Raw genomic sequence first — 22,462 nt, 5'->3', positions numbered from 1 at the left:
CTGTAAATAATGTTGAGCCATAAAGTCCACCATAGAGGCTGTAGAGAGGACCACCAGGTCGCTTTGGATCGGGAGGTCTGAATCGTGGGCTGTTGTTGCTGGGACACAAGCCAGGGCCTGATCAACTCTGGCTGAGTCATCTGAGCAAGGGTGTCTGGTGTTACGAGACCTCAAACACCTGATGACCTCAGGAAACATCACTGAAGACGTGTCCAAGCACAACCTTGGATGTATCTTTAAACTACAGACAAATTCAAAACAAGGAGGATAAAGGGTAAATTTCACAAAGACAGGGCAAAATGAGGTATAAAACAAAATAGCTGAACGAAGTACTTTTTTGAGCTAAATATATTGAACACATAAAATTAAACACATAAAAGCCTTGGACAAGAAATCTGTACATGGCTGTTTGGAATGCACTGATTGGGACATGTTTTAAGAATCCTGTGGTGACACTGATGAATAGACAGACACTGTAAGCAGTTATATAAAATTCTGTGAGGACACCATAACCCCCATTAAATCAATCAAAATACTGTATCTCCTAACAACAAGCCATAGATTACCAGAGATTAAAAACTGATAAACAGAATAAATAGAGCATTACAACATGGAACATTAACTAAACAGAATGAACTACAGAAGGAGATAAAATAAAGCAGGAAAAGCTGAAGTATGAAGACAGAACTAAAAGTGAATTATGGACTGGTAACCTAAGTTGATTGTAGAAAGGCATGAAGAAGATGGCTGACATTCACACCAAATGCAATAATCATGTTGAATTAGTAGGGGTTAAAACTGACAATGATTTGGCTCAGAATTTCAATGAATTCTATTTAAGGTTTGGGACACAGAATTTTACTTCGGAAATTAATTAGCAATGGAGCAGACTCAGGGCTCGAGCCAGGAGTCGGTCCTTCTTTGACCAGAATGATTTCAGAAAGGTTCTTAAACAAATTAAAACCAAAAAGAGCTCGAGCCCAGACAGTATAAATGGACATGCATAGCAGCTTTCTCCAATATTACACTCTATATCTGAGATATCCGGACTTACAGCAGGTGACCAGACTCCAAAAACCGGCAAACGTTATTCCAACAGCAACAACTACACACCAAGAAGTCATACCTTCTCATATCATGAAATCGTTTATGAAGTTAATTAATCGACAACTACTTAACAAAACCAGGCCTATCTGGACCTGTAGCAGTTTGCACACAGAGCAAAGAGGAGGGTGGAGGATGCCACAGCAATGTCGTGATTTAACTATATGAGTATTTGGAACAACTGAAAAAACATGAAAAACTATTGCTTATTGGATTCTCAACAGCTTTTAATACAATTTACCCCACATCTTAGTTGATATACTGATTGATAAGTTCTGTTTGGACCCTAACTTGGTGCGGTGGATTCTAGATAGATAGATAGATAGATAGATAGATAGATAGATAGATAGATAGATAGATAGATAGATAGATAGATAGATAGATAGATAGATAGATAGATAGTTTATTAATAGACGTTTTGACTAACAGAACACAAAGAGTGAGTGTTAATGGCTGTTTTTCTAATAGTCTTAACTCTTCTATAATCCCCCCAAAATGCCCTCTGTCTCCTCTTCTGTTTATCTTACACATAAATAACTGTAGGAGTTCATAAAAGGACAGGCATTCTGAAATTGTGAGGCTTCTACAAGACAAGGAGGACAGCCATGGACCTATTGTTGATGGGTTTGTTCAGTGATGTGATCGTTTCTTTTTACAGCTAAAGGATATGACTGTATGACTATAGATTTTAGATGCTTCCAACCTCTCACATTCTCAGCAATAATAAAAGGGGAGGACAAGGTAGAGCAATACAAATATCTAGGGACTAAACTTTGATCTTAACACAGAACAAATTTGTAAGAAGGGGCAAACATGGCTTTTCTTTCTTAGGGAACTCAGTTTAATTAAAGTGGAGAAAACCATAATGGGGGCGGCACGGTGACACAGTGGGTAGCGCTGCTGCCTCGCAGTTAGGACACCTGGGTTCACTTCATGGGTCCTCCCTGCGTGGAGTTTGCAAGTTCTCCCCGTGTCTGTGTGGGTTTCCTCCCACAGTCATGCAGGTTAGGTGAATTGGCGATCCTAAATTGTCCCTAGTGTGTGTGCTTGGTTTGTGGGTGTGTGTGTGCACGTCCAGCCCTGGGTTTGTTTCCTGCCTTGCGCCCTGTGTTGGCTGGGATTGGCTCCAGCAGACCCCCGTGACCCTGTAGTTAGGATATAGCAGGTTGGATAACGGCTGGATGGAAAACCATAATGGCACTTATCTTAATAAGTTCTTTATTGGGTTTAGTTTTGCATTTGCTTTTTTATGTTGGTTTGGCGACCACAGCATGAACAATACAAATTATCTTAACAACACTGTAAAAATTAGCAATAAAAATATTGGTTCACAACAGACCTCCATCACTGAGCTGGATTTCAAACGGGTTAGAAAGAAGGCCGACTCAATTCTGTCAGACAGTTGCCATCCTGTTTTTCCTAAATTTCAGCTCTTGTGTTCAGACTGCAGATTTATGTTCCCAAGGGTAAAGAGCAACAGATTAAAGAACACTTATATTCCTTGAGCTATATGCATTTTGAATTCTGTAACTTGCAAGGATGATGCTTAATTCTGTTTAAGGTAATTATTCTTCTTGGTACTAATCTTGAGAGTGTGTACTCATGATAACACTGGTCCTCAGTTGTTGTCACTTAGCTTACTTGCTTGTCTCTGTGAAACAATGTCTTATGTTTTGTACTTTCTGGCTGCAAATAAATTTCCCTCTGAGATAATAATGTCTGCCTAACCTAACCTAAGTAGTTCAGCTGAATTAAGAAAGTACTTTTGTTTCAATGACTGGCATGAGTGTCTGTTTGTGTGAGTGTGGCAGTATACACAGTTGTCTGACATCCTCTTCAGGGCTATTTCTGTCTGATCCTGAATTACATTTAGCAGGTTTCAGAATGTTGTGTTATGAATTGTCCACTAGTAATAACTCTGTAATTAACACTGCTGCCTCAGAACTCCAGAGTTCTGGGGTCAAATCCTGGCCTACACACTCACTGTGCTGAGTACATTTCAGTTCAATTCAATTTTGTTGTTCCAATAGGGAAATTTGGTTTGTCAGCAGGTTTTACAGAGAGACCATGACATACCATTAAAAATACATCAGCAAAGAACACAACCATCAAACATAAACACAGTACAAATAATTAAAATATATAAGTCAGCATAATACTTACGGTGATAACATTACATCAAACATATTGGAGACCACCATAGCAAAATGACTGATTATTAAAAGACGTAAAATGGTACAAAGGTAAGCCTCTTTCAATCATTTAGGAAACTCTGTTCACCAGATAGGCGGCACGGTGGCACAGTGAGTTGCGCTGCTGCCTCGCAGTTGGGAGACCTGGGGAACCTGAGTTCGCTTCCAGTTTGCATGTTCTCCCTGTGTCTGCGTGGGTTTCCTCCGGGCGCTCCGGTTTCCTCCCACAGTCCAAAGACATGCAGGTTAGGTGGATTGGCAATTCTAAATTGGCCCTAGTGTGTGCTTGGTGTGTGGGTGTGTTTGTGTGTGTCCTGCGGTGGGTTGGCACCCTGCCCGGGATTGGTTCCTGCCTTGTGCCCTGTGTTGGCTGGGATTGGCTTCAGCAGACCCCTGTGACCCTGTGTTCGGATTCAGCGGGTTGGAAAATGGATGGATGGATGTTCACCAGATATGCTAGGCCTTACATCCCTCTGTCTCTGCGTGTCTTGTTGCCTTTTTTCTTCAGATATTCTTGCCCTTACATCTGTTTTACTTTGTGGTTTTTGCTTTGTTTGTTCATCAGACATTATAGCCCTTACATTATATACACTCCCAGTCAAATTAGAACACCTTTATTTTTCCATTTTTAATATTCTATTTCTTGTTTTTCAGTCTATGCTAACCTAAATTTTAAATTTAAACCTCTGTCAGTTTACTGCTTACATTTTCACCATTTCACCATTCATTGCATTTCAATGTAATAAATTTGAAGAAAAACTGGAATGTTCTAAAACTTTTGACTGGTAGTGCAAGTGGATACAAATATTCATCTAAATGTAAAGGCTTTTATTACTCAGATTTGTTGAATGTAAATCTGTGCAAAGCTGCAGGACCAGACAACATACTTGGCCGAGTGCTCAGGGAATGTGCCATTCAGCTAAGATATTCTTTTAAGGCATCTTCAGCTACGCGCTATCAGCACATGCTCCCTACCCTCTCTCAACATTTCCCTGAGACAGGCAGTCATCCCCAAATGCTTCAAAACCACTACCACCATACCAGTGCCAAAGAAGTCTTCTGTCTCTCGGCTCAATGACTATCACCTTATACCACTCACACCTGTCATCATGAAGTGGTTTTTGATAGGCTAGTTTTGGAAAGCCGAACTTACCACATCTGACCCACACCAGTTTACCTAGTGCCCAAACAGTTCCACTGAAGGTGCCATATCGTTTACTTTTCATCCGGATCTGTCCCATTTGGACAGAAAAGATACTTATGGTAGGATGCTTTTCATTGACTTCAGTTCAGATTTCAACACCATTATCCCTCAGAAGCTGATAGGATAGGTATGAACTTGGTCCTGGACGTCCTGACAGTGAGGCTCCAGACAGTCTGCATTGAAAATACCATCTCCAGTACCATCGTGCTGAGCACTGGTGCCCCCAGGGCTGTGTAGTTAGCCCACTTCTGTTCTAACCAGCTGCATTACTATCTGGTTTGGGAACTACAGTGTTTCTGACCATATGGTCCTATAATGGATAATGCACACTGCAGAAAAGATTATTAGGTCCTCTCTGCCCTCCATTGAAGACAAGTTTGCAAGCATTGTATACACAAAGCTTACAGCAGTGTGAAGGACTGTTCCCACCCCTCCCACACTCTCTTTCTCCCACTGGCAGAATGTATTGTAGTATCCGAACCTGTTTTGCCAGGTAGTACCAAAGCTTCTACCCCTTGGCTGTACAGACACTAAAATCTGTGCTGTCCCCCACCCCCAGATCTACTCCTAGTAACTTATTTTATGCCGGTCATTTGTAACATTTATCACTACTTTTGTTTTTTGTTATGAGTTTTACCGTTATTATTTATTATTTATTACTATCTATGTCAAATTAGTGCCATCTATTCACTTACCACTTATTAATTGTTAATTATTTATACACCTATTACACTATACAATAGTTCTTTACCTGTCTTGCCCTTGACCTGTGTTTGTGTTTGTGTTTGTGTGGCCCTTATTTTGTGCCACTCTATGCAGCAATATTGTATATGAATGGTATGACAATAAAGCCACTTGGCTTGAATGCATATCTGGTGGAATTCTGGCACTAGCTGAAAAATGAATCTTCTTCTTCTTTCGGCTGCTCCAGTCAGTTGCTGCCACAGCAGATCTTCTTCCATATCTTTCTGTCCTCTGCATCTTGTTCTGTTACACCCATCACCTGCATGTCCTCTCTCACCATATCCATAAATTTTCCTCTTTTCTTCTTCCCTGGCAGCTCTATCCTTAGCATCCTTCTCCAATATACCCAGCATCTCTCCTCTGCACATGTCCAAACCAACACAGTCTCGCCTCTCTGACTTTGTCTCCCAACCGTCCAACTTGAGCTGACCCTCTAATGTACTCATTTCTAATCCTATCCATCCTCATCACACCCAGTGCAAATCTTAGCATCTTTAACTCTGCTACCTTTAGCTCTGTCTCCTGCTTTCTGGTCAGTGCCACCATCTCCAACCCATATAACATAGCTGGTCTCACTACCATCCTGTAGACCTTCCCTTTCACTCTTGCTGATACTCATCTGTCACAAATTACTCCTGACACTCTTCTCCACCCATTCCACCCTGCCTGCACTCTCTTTTTCCCCATCTCTTCCACAATCCCCATTACTCTGTACTGTTGATCCCAAGTATTTAAACTCATCCACCTTCGCCAACTCTATTCCCTGCATCCTCACAATTCCACTGACCTCCCTCTCATTTACACACATGTATTCTGTCTTGTTCCTTCTGACCTTCATTCCTCTCCTCTCCAGAGCATATCTCCACCTCACCAGGGTCTCCTCAACCTGCTCCCACCTATCGCTACAGATCACAATGTCATCAGCAAACATCATAGTCCACGGGGACTCCTGTCTAATCTCATCTGTCAACCTGTCCATCACCATTGCAAATAAGAAAGGGCTCAGAGTCGATCCCTGATGTAATCCCACCTCCAACTTGATTGCATCCGTCACTCCTACCGCAAACCTCACCACGGTCACACTTCCCTCATACATATCCTGTACAACTCTTACATACTTCTCTCCCACTCCCGACTTCCTCATACAATACCTCAGCTCCTCTTGAGGCACCCTGTCATATGCTTTCTCCAGGTCCACAAAGACGCAATGCAACTCCTTCTGGCCTTCTCTAAACTTCTCCATCAACATCTCCATCACATGACGTAACCCTCCCCATTTATCCGGGCTTGGGACCGGCATGAAGAAACACACTGGTTTGTGCACCCCCTGTGGCTGGGTTAGCTGAAAAATTAATCAAAATAGTAAAAACAGTTTGTTGATTTTCTGCAGAGCAGCCCTAAGCAGCTGTGAGATTTTTGCATGTACTGTTAATCCAGAGAAGCTTGCATCCTGTCAAGGTCATGTAAAGGATTCCCAAGTGGTAGAGTCCAATTGTCCCTACAGTTACATTTATAATTATGATTTTGATATGCTTCCCTTCGCAATGTCTTTTCAATAAAATATGTCATGATAACAGTGGTAATGGGATGCCATTATGTACACGTAGACCTTGAATATCATGGTGTAATTTTCTAAAAATAAAGGATGCTTTTGCTCAAATCCTCCATTGAAAGTATTTCCCCTGTGAGCTCCATCTCATTGTTTTTCTGCTTATGTAATTTTTCCATCTAGTAGTTGGTTAATTCCAATTTTATGTGCCTTTGGAAAGGTCTGTGTTTAAACCAAAGCATGTAGCTGAAGGATACATGAGGCTATGTTTTCTTTTCTAAAATCTGGTGTACAACAACACATTCTTTTTTCAGCACATTTAACACAGTTCAGGGGCTTAGGAAACTAGCATCTCTCTGAGGCAGACCACACTTGGTGGGGTGCTAATTCAATGTAAGACACAGTGCACTGCTGCCTTTGTGTACAAGTGATGCAAAAATGTAATTTACCTCAGAGCCCAGATGCAAAATTCCAAAAATGCTAGGGTTAGGCTTAGGGGTAGGGTTGGGGTAAGAATTTTTTATTGTTATTTTGTTAATGTTTTTATAAGTGATAGTCATTTTACATTTACATTTATTTGCTTAGCAGACTCATTCATCCACTTTGTAATGGACTTACATAGGAGGTCCACGAGTAAACATTAGTCTGGGGACTGTTTGGGAAATAAGTATAACAGGACAAGGGCACAAAACTAATCATCACATTTTGCCAGTAATGTCACATCCTACACTTCTCAAAATAACTTCTGCCTGAGTGATGTGATCATGAAAGTAAAAAGAAACACATGTCAGTAATTGTACTGGACCCTACTGTTCTTGAGCAACATTTGCAAAGTTCTGTCCTGTAATTTTCTGAATCCAGAATTTACAAATTAGGATTCCAGGATCCAAAGCCTATCCATGCAGGAATGGGAGCAGAACGCAAACCTGGACAGGACACAAATTCATCATATGATGCAGTTTGTAGAAGAATACAACAGCATCTATTTTAGGACATGTTGTGTATCATTGTGGCTGAAAGCTTTATTATATTTCTCCTGACATCAGCTTAAACCCTAAAAACTCTGTTTTTGTTTCTATCCCCTTAATGTAGTGCTGATGAACGTTTTGATGCCTCTTTCAAAACAAATGTACTAGTGAATTCCAGCGGATATTGCCAATACCTTCCTCCTGGTGAGTGTAATTTTGGCCTGCTTTAGTTTGCATATGCATTTAAAAGTCACCATCCGTCCTTATATCTGGCTTCATCGTCCTGCTCTGTTTTGCTTCTTTCATTCTTTGTATTCTTTGCTCTGCTTTTTCCAATGTCTTATATAAAGTCTGATGCCTCCTTCTCTGTCTTGTTATAATCAGTATAACCTTACTATACAGGTATATTATTTTATATACTTCTCTGTGCATCAGGACATTCTAATGTTGTCCATTATTGGGATTCAGATTTCAGCACAGTAGGGAGGTCATTGTCTGACTGAGATGACAGGTTGCTGCTGAATAAAAATTCCCTTTATTCATGTCTTTTAACATTTCAGTATTTATGCAGCATTTTGTCCTTTTTGACTGTTAAAAGTCTGTTCAGTGTGCTTTCCTGTAGTATGTGTCAAGCTCTGTTTTCACTCCACGGACAGGAATCTTTATGAGTACCTGCAATGTGGATGTCCGCTGGTTCCCTTTTGATACCCAGAAATGTGAGTTAAAGTTTGGCTCATGGACCTATGATGGTTGGCTGCTGGACCTGCAGATGAATGATGCAGATATTTCAGGATACTTGCAAAATGGAGAATGGGATCTAATAGGTAAGCAAGCAATAAAGCCTGTTTTTCACTGTCATGAAGGCATGATGATGATTGCTCCAGACTCACATTGTCATTGTCCATCCATCTATTTGATATTCGTAACCCCACATTCCAAGTACTGTACACAGTTTTGTATGCCTGCTAGAGCCTTGTGACAGTATAACAAACACAGCAATAAATTAATGTACAGGCAGAAAAAAAGTACAGCAACAGAAGAAATATAAAATAACAACATAAAATAATTTAACCCAGTTTTAGTGGCATTGGATGCAGAGCAGTAAGCATCCCTAGATGGGGCAAAAATCTTTTACAGGAGACAAAATGGGACAGTTTGGAATAACCTGTTAACCTAACTTCCACATCTTTTGGAATATGTGAGACAAAATGTAATATACAGGTAAAACCTGTAGACAGACAGATGTGGGGAAAAAGCATGCAAACACCACAGAGCTAACAACCAGGCACAGAACTTGAACCAGTGACACAAGGCATCAGCCCTAACCATGGGGGCATCCCACCATCATACATACAAATTCAGTTTAGAATTGCCAATTTAAAAAACAAGCACAACTCAGTTTGATATTTTTCAGAGGTTTGGTGAATAGGGACTGTCGAGCTATGCTAGGTTCAATGGCCTGTTCACAGTAAAATTGTTCTTGTGTGTTGGGGAAATGGGAGAAAACGTTTGAACCCAGAAGAAACCCACATTGACACATTGAAACTTTGCATAGGCAGTTACCAGGCCATGAGTCAAACTAAGTTTGTGCAGCTATGAGTTATTAGCAATTAAATCAAGTCAAGTCCAGTCAAACTTTACTTAAAAAGCACATTTTAAACAGCCTAAGCTAAAAGAAACAATAAAAAAATGCCCCCTGCTCGCTTCGCTCGCCCACCCCTGGGCTTGGTTAACTGGATATACAATTTAAAGAGATTGTTATTTTCATTTCATTCATTTTCATTCATTTTTTATTTCTTGATATTTGCCAGTAATAAAGCTGTAGTGAATGAGTTATTCCCCCTCCTCCCCCCCACCCTGGGGCATACTACACGCCAGCCACTTCGTGTCACTGCCTCTTGTGTTGTGCAGAGGGGGGCTGAACGCATGCTAAGGAGATGTGGTCACTCTTCAAAAACCCCCTCTTAAACGGTAATACAATTGGAAACAAAAAACAAATCGTTTTTTTTACCTCCTCTTTGCTCGATCAGCTGGCTTGCATTAACTGCATGTCACGCAGCGCATCGAACATTTAAAATCCTGTAGAGCAGTGTCCTTTTGTCTCACTTCCTTGTCTCGCGGGATGTTAAAGTGTCTCTGAGAAAATCACATCTCGACCCAAGATTTTTTAATTATAATAGAGAGATATATATAGTACCTGTGTAAGCCCATACTGTAAAAAGCCCGGGGTCCTAGAAACTATTGAAATCATCAGAAAAAAAATTGAAATGAAGAAATTCTTTTTACCAACGTGTTCACTTCGCTTGAGCATTAGTGGCGGGAGGAAAAGTAAAAGGGATACCGATTTGCAGATGTCAGCGGCTAAGCGACTTTGTCTTTCTTCTGAGGTTTCGTTTTGCTGTTGTGTTGGCCTTGCTTGTGTTATTAGCGGCTAAGCGAGTTTTCTGTTTCCTCGGAGGTGGAGCAATTACCCAGACTCCACCTCTCACTTCTGGGCCGGACAGACACATACACTTCCGCGCGTAGACATTTAAATATAAGACTAGAGGGCTCCACCCCCTGCTCACTTCGCTCACCAGCCCCCGTGTTTGGTTTACCGGATATACAATACAATTTATTTTTTGTATAGCCCAAAATCACACAAGAAGTGCCGCAATGGGCTTTAACAGCCCCTGCCTCTTGACAGCCCCCCAGCCTTGACCCTCTAAGAAGACCAGAAAAAACTCCCAAAAAAAAAAACCCTTGTAGGGAAAAAATGGAAGACCCTTGGGAAAGGCAGTTCAAAAACATACCCGTTTCCAGGTAGGTTGGGCATGCAGTGGGTGTCAAAAAGAAGAGGGTCAATACAATACAGTACAATACATAGAACAGAATAAATCCTCAATACAGTATAAAAATAAAAATTCTAGAAGTACGGAGTAGAATTTCACATTAGATGATATCACATAATAAGAAATTATTACTCCAAGAAATAACTAAAAGGCGAATAGTGATCGAATATATGGACACAGGTGATATGTCAGAAGTATGTAAATATTGTAAGGCTGTTTTACCTCACATGCATTTATTGCTTACTTTCCAAAAAAAATTATTAACTGCTGATGATGTAGATCGCTTTGTCTGTGCTGAAATTCCAAAACCTATCCTGAATTATGGTACAAAGTCATTAAACACAGGTCTCACGGATCTCATTTAAAGGATTCAGCACATTGGGATTCGAAGGATTCCAAATATTGTTTTTACGTAAGTTCTGAAATAAAAGTGAAATTAATGAAATAGCAACAATCTTAAAAGTGTGTATCCGGAAAACTGAAAACAGGGGGTTGGCGAGCAAAGCGAGCAGGGGGCGAAGCCCTCTAGTATCACATAATATGATTTGGATTTGTTTTAAGTCCTGGAGACCTCATTCATCAAGCTGCCTCCCCCATTTTGTCATTCCACATCTGAAATAGCGCTAATCCGATGAAAGAACCCCTCATTCCCACGTCCCCATTCATCAGGGATGACTTTACCTTAGGCAGGCAACCTACAATTTAAAGAGATTGTTATTTTTTTGTGAATTATTACATATGCATTATTTTCACTTTTACTGTAAAAACTTTTGTAAAAACAATACTTGTTTCTTTATTTCCTGCCCCGCGCGATGTTACATCTCTTTCTTCCCAGACGTATAATACTGCTCGTGTTGTGAAGGGTGTTGCGGCTGAACGTACGCTAAGGATATGCCTTTGGATCATTTGCTGTCTTTCTGCTGCTTGCTAGCTGCCTCTTCTGCCTGTCGCATGTCGTTGTTTTAAGAGCTCCGAGCACATGATGCTTGCCTGCCAAAAGCAATCCAACAACTGCTAGATTAGAGGTCTGTTGACTTGTTTTAAATAATGGCTCACTGTCTGGTCTCGCATGATGTTGTAAAAGCAATACCTGTCTTTTATTTCTGGCCCCGGGCGTGTTTGAATTCTTTCTTGCAGGATGTATAATGCTGCTCGCATTTGGGGGGGGGGGGAGGTTTGGGGAGCTGATGTCACGCTGCCCTTCGATCTTTTTAAAGCCTGTACAGCCGCTGTCTTTTTTGCTACGGCCCTGGGACAATTTCTTGGCACCAAGTCTCATGTTTATGGTCCCCGCAAGAAGCACCGTGGCAAGTCTCCTTGGTCTTGCGTGTCCTTAAAATGTCTTTTGAGATTATTACGTATCGTAGCCTTGCATTTGCTTTCCATTCCAGGATTTTCTTTTATATATATATATATATATATATATATATATATATATATATATATATATATATATATATATATATATATACAGTACACACATAACAAAATGAAATCATAACAATCCAACATATATAAACCTAATATTTAACCCCTAATGGGGTCAAAGGTCACCAAATAGAAATAAGTCATTAATTATGATCCAAGAGTAACTAAGTTTGGGAAGACCTAATATAATAAGGTAAGCTAAGCTTACTAAGCTAATTAAAAGTCATTCAGTATAGTAAGATATCTGTTAGCACCAGCTGGTTTTATTGAAGCAACCTCTATTAAGAAGTGAAGCAGGTGTTGTAGTAGTAATAGCAGTAGCACTGTTAAATGTCCAGAGTACAGTGAAATTCTTACTTGCACGTTGTGTGACCTCAGAAATCTTAGACTATCCAAGGTGCCACACTATATTCATGACTTTAGAGGAAGAACCCAAATAAAGCCCTATTCACTATGTATAGGGTATGCTTCTGGATTGCTTTGTGGTCTTCGCAGCTTCAGATGGATGTATTATAAAAATGATTTGGGATGACAGACAGTTTTGTTTTCTGTATTAACTGTTTGATTCCATAAGTAACTTTTTAAAGAATGTCACTTTCTCATCCACAGACATCTGAGGATTCTGTAGACATCAAATTAAGGGTCTTGTAATTTCAGCCAGATTTCGTCTAGCAGGACTCTTTTCCACAGTTAACTGTTGGAGTCACTATAAGAAGTCACACTTCAGTTATTTATTTGCTTCATTTCCTTGGGGCCAAGGAATGTCCATATAAGAATTTTCATTCATGCACAGCAAAAGAAAGATGATCTCTTTCATTTCCAATTATTCATAGTCATATACTGTAAATGATAAACTGGATACAGAGAAAGAGAAAAAAATAAGTACCACAAGTAAGAGAAGGGTTTAACCATTCAGCTTATTTATTAATACATGCCACTTGCCACAATTATTCATGCATGCAGGGATATCTGTCTTGAAAAATTCATCCTCAGGAAATTTGATCGTAAGATTTTCCTTCAGAATCCAACATGCTCGAAAGATTAAATGCTCACAAAAAGAAGAGCATCAGATGACTATCTTCATTGATAGAGCCTAGTTGCTATGAATTTTGTAAAATGAAACAATAGTGAATAAAAATTATGCAAAAAATACAGAAGAGAAAAGAAAAAAGAGACAATAGAATGCATTGCAATTTGTGAACATAATGCAAAGCACACCAGTCCTGAGGATCCGACGTGTGGCAGCCTCTTGCCTCGCTCCGGCAAAGCCATGATTAATGGTCCCTGGACGGAGGCTCGTTGTTTTAGTGTCAGTTGATAAAACCTCAGCAGGGCTTTGGTTAATGATGCAGGCCTTCATCGATGAGGCTGAGCAGTTCCTCTCCCATGGGGCCAGTTAATTAGAAAGATAGATCAGCATGTTTTCGAGGCCTCACAGGGGCAGCCTGTGTGTAGCCAGGACAAAAGCTGGTCCACCAATGGAAAATCTAAATTCACCCCAGTGTTAGTGGTTGTCTTAATGTTATTGGATTTTGTGTCTGTTAAATAAACCAAGGTGTTTCTGTTCAAAATTTTGAAACCTCTCCCATGGGTTTAATGTGGCACTGAAGCCGAAACACTCTTCATATAATGCAGCTAAACAGGAATCTTAGAAAATATTTCAAATTATATAGGTCTTTTTAATGACTTTAAAAGGATGACAAGTTACAGAGAGTTACAACCCCAATAGTCCCTCTAGGGCTATACTCATTGACCAACAGTGAAGTGGAAATGCATCTTAAAATATGGAGGCTGTCACATGCGTTTTCACAATTACAGCCTCTCTCAGTGCTGATGTATAAGACATAAACATGTAGAAATAAAATTGCTTGATAACAATATCTGCTGTAAAACTGATGATCCCTGTAGTAGCCGGTATTTTATAAACCTGCCCCCTATAGACTCCACTATAGTTTATTTTATTGCTCTACCTTCATCCTCAGAATAGAGAAATATCAGTTCATCAGGCCACAACTGCCTTCCTTAAACTGATGCTTTAAATATATCTCTGCTGGTCATGTTCTGTGGTGGGTTGGCACCCTGCCCGGGATTGGTTCCTGCCTTGTGCCCTGTGTTGGCTGGGATTGGCTCCAGCAGACCCCCGTGACCCTGTGTTCGGATTCAGCGGGTTGGAAAATGGATGGATGGATGGATGGTCATGTTAACATATGAATCATACTTCATAATTACAATAAATATATTAATCCATCAGACTTGCTTCCTGCCTTTAGCCCATTGCTGCCAGGTTAAACTAAGCTTCATACAGTATCTCTTACAATATGAAATGGAAGAGAGTGATGTGGACTGGATAAATACTTATTATTTATTACAATGTATTACAATTACCATACTTGTATCCATTAATTTGACTGGTGTTTTTCTAGTATTGGTACTCACTTTGTTCCACCTTCTGCCAGCTGTCCACTGGTGATACAATGTCTTGAATGCTCTTCTGTGCAGCCACTGTCACTATCCTCCTTATACATTTGGATTTTTCTGGGTGTTCTTGTTTTAATGATTAATTACTTTGAACAAATCCATTAAGAGTGAAAGTTAGTGTGTGGGCAAGTATGCCCTGCAATGGACCGGCAGTTCTCCTAGGTTCCATCTTGCTGTGACTCTGTACCGTAGGCTCAGAAAAAAAGATAGACCCTTCTTCTCATTTTTCTGTAATCATATTTTCTTGATCAAGGTCATGGTCATACATATGTATCAATTATAAATATTTTCATAATAAAATATGAAACACTGACTTGAGAATATAGCTATGATTTGATTTTTATGAATTACTGGCTATGTTACCTGTCAAGGACAAGTAACAGAATACACTATAAAATATTTAATACCTCTTGCCCTGCATACACCCTCAGAATTCCCCCTATGCCTTTCCTCAGTATCCTCGTGTGCCTCAGTTTCTCTTGTCCTGCAATTCCTCCATGAATCACATTTCTGTAAAGCCTATTTCTCAGACTCTGTCATTTCAACGTGCCTTGCTTGCCTCCTGTCTGTTTTTTGGCTATCCCCAATGGTAGATGATCACCCATTACCTGCTGCAAAAGCATCATTTGTATTCCTGCAAATGCTTTCCATCTTTGAAGGCAACTCAAGAAGCATTTAGAGAACCAACATCACTGGGCATGTTACTCACTTTGTTGTCGGTGAAATGCTACATTTTAACTCAGTTTCTGGAAAAATAAAAATGATCACAATCAGGAATTCAACTTTGCTCCTCTAAAGTATAGTGTCATCATCCCTAACACTGAGCAACCAAAGCCAATGAGACCAAAGTCAAGCTGACCACACAGAGCATCCAGAGGGACCAGGCACACATATACACATACACACAAATACAGAACAGATAGTTACATTTTATTGTATAGTAGACTAACCTTCCATCTCATGTATTCTTGTACTACATACAATGATGAAGGATAGGTATGCCACTCAAAGTAAGAAGAACTCACATGTATCTGTAAGTGGCTTTACAATTGAGACAAATTCTCCTTCTCACAAATACATATACCAACACGGACGTCTATGTTGTGTGTTTGAAGTAAGTTTTAACATGTTAATTATAATAAGCAGTAAAAGAAATGCTTTCCCATAAAAATGTTTATAGAAAGTTGGAGATGACACACCAGCTTTTTCATTTCACATCACTTGACCAATTTGTGATGGTCAATGTTTTGATGACAGTTTATTGAGTTGCACAGACCAGGCTACCCAGTCCTCATTAACTTCCTCCAGCTTACCTTGTAAAACTCTAAGGTGCTCCCAAAACAGTTCCCAGGTTCTGCCATTTTATATTTTTCAATTGGACAATGGATGGTACCAAGGGCACATCCTAAATACATGGCCAAATCATCTCAAATGGCTCAGGCAGGAGGAGCAGCATTTTTGTGGGCTTCGCATTCTTCATCCTAACACAGGTAGTCAGTCCAGCATCCCAGCACAGTAACTTCATTTCACAGACTAATACTAGCAAACAAAGACTTTTGGTCAATAATCTGACTTCTTGACCATAGCTGAGGATGGTAATGTAAGTTGACATGTAAATCAAAATATTCATCCAAAGATTTAAGTCCCACTGTAACACAACAGTCTGAAACAAATGTCCACAAAACTGTTGCTGCTGAACTGATTTTTTGCTTTATATCACAATCACCTGGACCACCATTTATGAAGAAGACCCCCAGGTACTCTATACTGCTGGACTCCTCTTACCTGATGAGAATAAAGCATACTTTTTCCAGTTAAAGACCATAACCTTAGAACTGCAAGTGCTAATTTTCATCCCAACTGCATCACGTGCAGCTGAAAATCAAAAGAAATCAAATGAAATCAAATTTATTTGTCACATAAAAATAATACACACAGTACAATATGTCGTGAAACGCTTAGATGCTCAATGACTGTGCCTTTAAGAAGAATATAAAAGGACAATAACAATAATACATGGCTATAAATCTCAACAGTCATTAATAGAATTTTAAATATGAGACAAATAATAACTTAATCTAAATAACTTCATGTAAGAGAGGTAACAATAGTGCAATACGTCCTGCATTTCTAGACACTCACCATATTCAAGACACATATGAACTGTGGAAAGAAGCTCCTCCTCAGTGTCTCTGAACTGAAACGTTAGGCAGCGGTACTGTTTATCTGACTGCCGTACAAGAAAGAATCTGTTGTTGGAATGGCTGATATCATTGATAATTTTCTTTGCCTTGGTCCAACACTGATTGGTCTCAGAGTTGGAGGGTACACACTCAGGTATGCATTTAGCTAACCAAACCACTGACTGTAGAGCTTGGCTGTGTTGCTGTGTGCTGTTCCTAAACCAGGCATTAATGTCAGGATATTTTTAAAGGTGGATGTGTTGAAGGTCTTTAGTAATTGGGAGGGTAGCTTGAAATTCATGAGACGTCTGAGGTGGTAAAGACAGTGTGCCTCATTTACCAAGGTGTCGGTCCACCGAAGTGTTGTTAATACTGAGGAGGTGGTAGTGCCTCTGCTGTTTTCTTCCAAAATCCACAATTAGCTCCTTTATCTTGTTGACACTCAGGAGTAGACTATTGTCCTGACACCAGTGTGGCAGTCTCTCTGCTTTATCCAGGTAAGACTGTTCATTGTTGTTAGATTATCAGGCCTACCGTCAGCAAACTTGACAATGATGTCAAAGTCATGTGCAGCCATGCAGTCATATGTGTAGAGTTATTACAGCAATGGACTCAGGACACAGCCCCGTGAAGCGCCTGTGTTAAGATAGAGAGGGATGATGATGTGTGGCCACCCACTCATACCTCTAGGGCCCACCTGCCAAGAAGTTCAAAATCCAGCTGCACAATGAAATGCTCATTTGGAGATTCATGAGCTTGGTGATGGCCTTAGAGGGGATTATTGTGCTAAATGTAGAACTATAGTCTATAGTATTCACATATAATTCCCCTTTATGTTGTCCATGTGGGCCAATACTGTATGAATGATCAAGGTGATGACATTCTCTGTGGATCTACTGGAGCAATATCCAAACTGTAATGGATCCAGTTCTTTTGGCAGAGAAAAGCATGTGTGATTTTTGAGCTAGCTGTCCAAAGCACTCATTGCTGTAGTAGCCGTTAGCACAATGGGATAATTCAGAGAGGTTGGACTTGCTTTCTTTGGTAGGACAATGGTGGATATTTTAATGCATGTTGGTACGACAGACAGAGTTAAGGAGAGATTAGATATTTCTGTGAACACTGGCACAAGCTGATCAACACAAAATCTTGAAAACCTGTCCTGGAATGCCGTCCGGACCTACTCCTTCCTGGTGTTCACGTGCCTGAAAGTTCTCCTTAAGTCATGTTACGACAAAGTGAGCGCTGTTTCCTCATTGAGCGGTTCCCACACCACAAATGTGTTGCACCACTGGCTGTCTTTGGCAGCTTTCACATTAAAGCACATATACAGTGGAAGTTATTAAGCTCATCTGCCAGAGAGGTGTCTACACTCACCATGGTATGAGTAATTACTTTGCAGTCTGCTATTGTCCTGAGACCTTGCTACATTGCGTCTAGGATCGGATGTTTAAATTGCTCTTTCACTTTCTCCCCATATCATTGTTTAAAAAGCTTTCATGGCTCTCCATAGATTGCACTTGGCGGCTTTGTAATCGCCTGTATTCCCAGACCGAAGCCCCAAGTTGTACGTAGCAGTGCATGTGTTTAGTGCATCATGAATTGTTTTAACCATCTGTAGCCTCAGGTTTGGGTCTGTCCAATGTGCATCCTCACAGGTGACTGGTGCTTCCTGCATTAACTTTTGTTTATATCTCGGCATAAGAAAGATGGTGGCATGGTCGGATTTGTCCAAAGTTGGCAGCATCTGTGCTTTATAGCCATCATGAAATGGAGTGTAGCTTTAATCTAGTGTTACTGCCCCCTTTGGTAGAACATGTAATATGCTGATAAACGTTCACCATTACCCCTTTGAGACTAATCTTCTTGAAACTGCCAGCCATGATGAGAGCAGCATTCAGGTTATGATTCTGGTGGTGACTGCGTGTCTCATACGGTTCTGTCTGGGTAGCGTCACTGTCTGCTTGAAGTGTAATATTCACAGCCATGACAATGACTGAAGTTAACTCCAGGGGGAGATAAAATGGTCTGCCTTTAATCATCAGGCGAGCAGCAGTGTGATAAAACACTTACATTCAGTGTTTACCAAGCCGAATTGCATGATCCAGTACTGTCGGCATAAGAAATGTCTCTGTGAGATTAAAGACGTTGCAGTCCTGAATGTCTCACTGGAACTTTATCCTCACTCTGATTTTCTGTTCTCCAGTGACTGGGCATAGGCTAATGGGATACTGGGCAACGGTGGTCGGTGTGCTCAAGCCTTCAGCCTGTTCCACACTCCAGAATGTTTCTCTCTGTTTCTTTTGGGTACGTCTGCTATAAATGTCACCATTTTTCTAAAGGATCTCACTCGGCCTAGCTCATTCAGCAATTATGAAGAGATGGAGAGTGATGACCCGCCATCCTATGTTTAGAAGTGAATTGCTTGATTGATTGTCTGGCAATCAAAACTTTTGAAACCCAAAGTAAATGTGTAAAATATGTAAATAAAATGAGTACTTAACACAAAGTAAAGGCACAGTCTGATTGGAGGCAGCAGGCTGCACTCATTAAAACGATTCTATTACCATGTCAGAGGTCACAATCAAGGATGCAAGAGGGCAGCAGAAACATGACTTTTAGGTTGAAAAACTGGATTATCTCCAAGCCTCAGCTACAACATCTCTCTAAGAACAGTCTTGGTGATGTCCCATCGGCCCTTCTTGAGTTGTTGCATTGTGTGCCAGACCCTCTTTAAGGGGATCTAACGGTCTGACTGAACTTCACACATGTGTGGTTCCACTTCAGTTACTGCTGTAGCTGTTGTCATCTTGGTCCTTTAGTACCTCACAGTCAGATTCAGAGACCATTCTTAACAAATTCGTTTAAACCTCACCCTGGGTGTAAAGCTCAGGGTTTGAGCACATTGCCACTCTATGAATATGCTCATCGTTCCTCCATGGTGGAGTGATCATTTTTATACTGCATTGACTGATTTCACAATGGTTTCATAAACTGAACACAGGAGCAGACACTATACACATTGGCCTGATAACCATCTTAATGTAATGATGGAACCATCACCTACATGTTAATAGTGTAATATAAGCAAAATAGTTATTAGCATGAACACTATAGAAAAAAAGCAGAATATTAATTGTCATCCCAGCAGCTTATTTGCTTTAACTGATCAAAAAATTGAGATACCGGGTGTTAAGTCATGGTGTTCAGACGACTTTAATTAGGATGAGTATTTCATTTTGTTTTCTCAAGAGATCTCTCTGGAATTCAAGAGCAATATTAAAATCTCATCCAATTTTTCTGGGTTTGATTTCTGTCTAGTGCTTGATGCTGTTAGGTTCTGCTCTGGTGGTTAAGGCAATTTGATCACGGATGGATGGATGGAATATATTTGCTAAACATTGTTTTGTCGTATATAGTTCTAGTTGTTCCCTAGGGAAACCCTTTTATACTCTTTATTATGTAGACTTTAACAAAATGGCTCATGTCTCTTATTTTTAGCATTCATACAGAATATTATCTACTTTTTATACCGGTATGTGTTTAGGCAACAAGATAGAGCAATAGAACAAACAGGAGAGAGAGTTACACTTTTAATTAAGTATGTATTATTGATAATATGCCTAAATTATATAAAAGCAGAATAACATGAGTATTGATTACAAACCAATACAACCTACTAATGCTAGATGTCTAGTTTCAGGTAGCACAATAACTAATAGTTACATTCAAGTCTTCCTAGTCAGCTCATCATCTGCACAGGCCCAGGCAACCTGCCTGTCTCAATATGGTTGATGAGACAGAGTTGTCTTCTCTTCATGAAGGAAAGGCAAGAGATAGAGGTGGTCTTCTCTTCATGGCAAGATGCAGGTCTCCCTCTTTATTGTCCCTCTGTGGCTCCTGACACACACACCTCTGAACACTTCCTGGTACCATTCACCAATGAAATCGCTCATGCAGAAGTTCAGCCATTTTACAGTGTGGGTGTAATGTTAATTAATGGAGCAACTCATCCAAGCTCAAACCCCCCAATCTCTAATATTTTCTGTAGTGCTTAACAACCAAGCAAGAAAGGAAACAATTAAGCTGTAAACTTGGTCCAAATGTTGCTTTTCCTTATGAATGAAACTCTGGGGGTAGAAAATTGGTTTGTCCAGCTTCCTGACTCTTTGATATTACAAATAAAGACATTTAAAATATTTATTAATTTATATGATAGATATCACTCGTTTTACACTCAACAACAAAAATGAAATGTGTTTCTTGTTTGTAGTCATATCTGCAAGTCCAGAGTGTGATGAAGCAAACAATTCTGCTTTTGGACACTGATGACATTACAGAGTTGTGATTTGTAGGAATTTTAAATCATCTCTGAGTGATCTTTAAAAATCTAATTGCATCTAATGCTTTCTTTTAAAAAAGGTACACTGTTAAATTGTCCACTCAGTTTTATTTTTTTAATTCCAGTCATCAGCAACATACAGTATATCTGAAGAGCTTCATGACATAATGAATAAATGGTATCTTAATAGTTTAAATAAACATACCACTTTAATGAATCTATATATACATAAAAGTCAATGTATGTGTGTGTGTGTATGTATGTATATTCCAGCATCACTTCCGAACAGCTGGAGCGATTTTCATGAAACTTGGTGCACATTTCTCATTGGTCAACTAAAAATACTGTAGGGTGAAATCAGCCCTAGCCCACCCCCTTCTGGGTAGGGTGGTGGATGATCTTGTGGTCTTGTATGCATGTTATCATCCAGTTGACACTCAGAACGACCACCAGAGGGCGAACTGGAGGTGACTGCCAGCATTCTTTATGTTTGAGCTCCACCACCGCCCGCCTATTGCTTTTGACATTAAATAGAGTTCGCCAGTTCCGAGCGTCAACTGGATGATAACATACATACAAGACTGCAAGACAAGCACATGAGTGAATCTTCATTGTTTGTTAATTTATTTTGTTTTTTAAAGTTATTTTTTTTAAATTATATTTTTATCAAACAATTAAAAAAAACACTTTATTTTCCTCCCAGGCAATGCTGGGTATTTAAGCTAGTTTTAAAAGAAATACATTATTACATATGAATAGATAATTATACTGCATTATAGTGCTCACAGCGTAACATAACTTAACATTTTTGTTTACAAGAAATATCTTTTTTCTTGAGTCAACCTGGACCTTAAAAGAAACACTGCCTAGCACCCCAATTGGCCACTGTCTCCATCTTCTACACAGCATTGAACAGGCATGTTAACCAAGGCCAACAGCTGAGTATTTTTTATCGCCAGATTATCATTTTATACACATCCTAATTACCTTTCTATAATAAATCCTGCACTTTTGACCTGGTGCAGTTTCATTCATGAAACATTTGCTTAGTCTGGCGTAAATGAGCACCTAGATTTCCACTTTGCAATTGTGCCCTGAATTATTTGGACAATATGCAGTAATTTGCGACAGGGTGATACATTGGTTAGCACTGCAGCCTCACAGGTACTGTTATTTGAGTTCAAATCCCACACCTGGTTGTTGTCCATATGGAGTTTGCAAGTTCTGCCCATGTCCTCTCACACTCCCAAAGATTCCTCTTATAGATTGACTAGCCATCCCCCACGGCTTTGCCCACGTATTATTAGTGAAACAGGACAATGAGGAGGGCCCCACCCAGCTCTCTACTCCTGACGTCACTCTTCCCCGTCCCAACGGCCCACAGCCTCTGTCTCGGATTAGCATGTATATATCTCTCCTGTAAGCGAACTATGATTCTT

General features: G+C 40.0%; 1 protein-coding gene across 1 annotated transcript in view; it reads left to right on the top strand.

Moving 5' to 3' along the window:
- Positions 1-22,462, top strand: part of chrna11 (cholinergic receptor, nicotinic, alpha 11) — a 93,595-nt gene that overhangs the window by 28,799 nt on the left and 42,334 nt on the right. Inside the window, exons 5-6 of the mRNA XM_028791546.2 lie at positions 7,886-7,965; positions 8,418-8,585. Of these exons, the coding sequence (XP_028647379.1) occupies positions 7,886-7,965; positions 8,418-8,585 (248 nt within the window). The remainder of the gene's footprint in view (positions 1-7,885; positions 7,966-8,417; positions 8,586-22,462) is intronic.

Source organism: Erpetoichthys calabaricus, chromosome 2 (genome assembly GCF_900747795.2).
Source record: "Erpetoichthys calabaricus chromosome 2, fErpCal1.3, whole genome shotgun sequence".
NCBI classification, from domain to species: domain Eukaryota; kingdom Metazoa; phylum Chordata; class Cladistia; order Polypteriformes; family Polypteridae; genus Erpetoichthys; species Erpetoichthys calabaricus.
The sequence above is the reverse complement of the archived record's forward strand: the minus strand, read 5'-3'. Positions and strand labels throughout refer to the sequence as shown.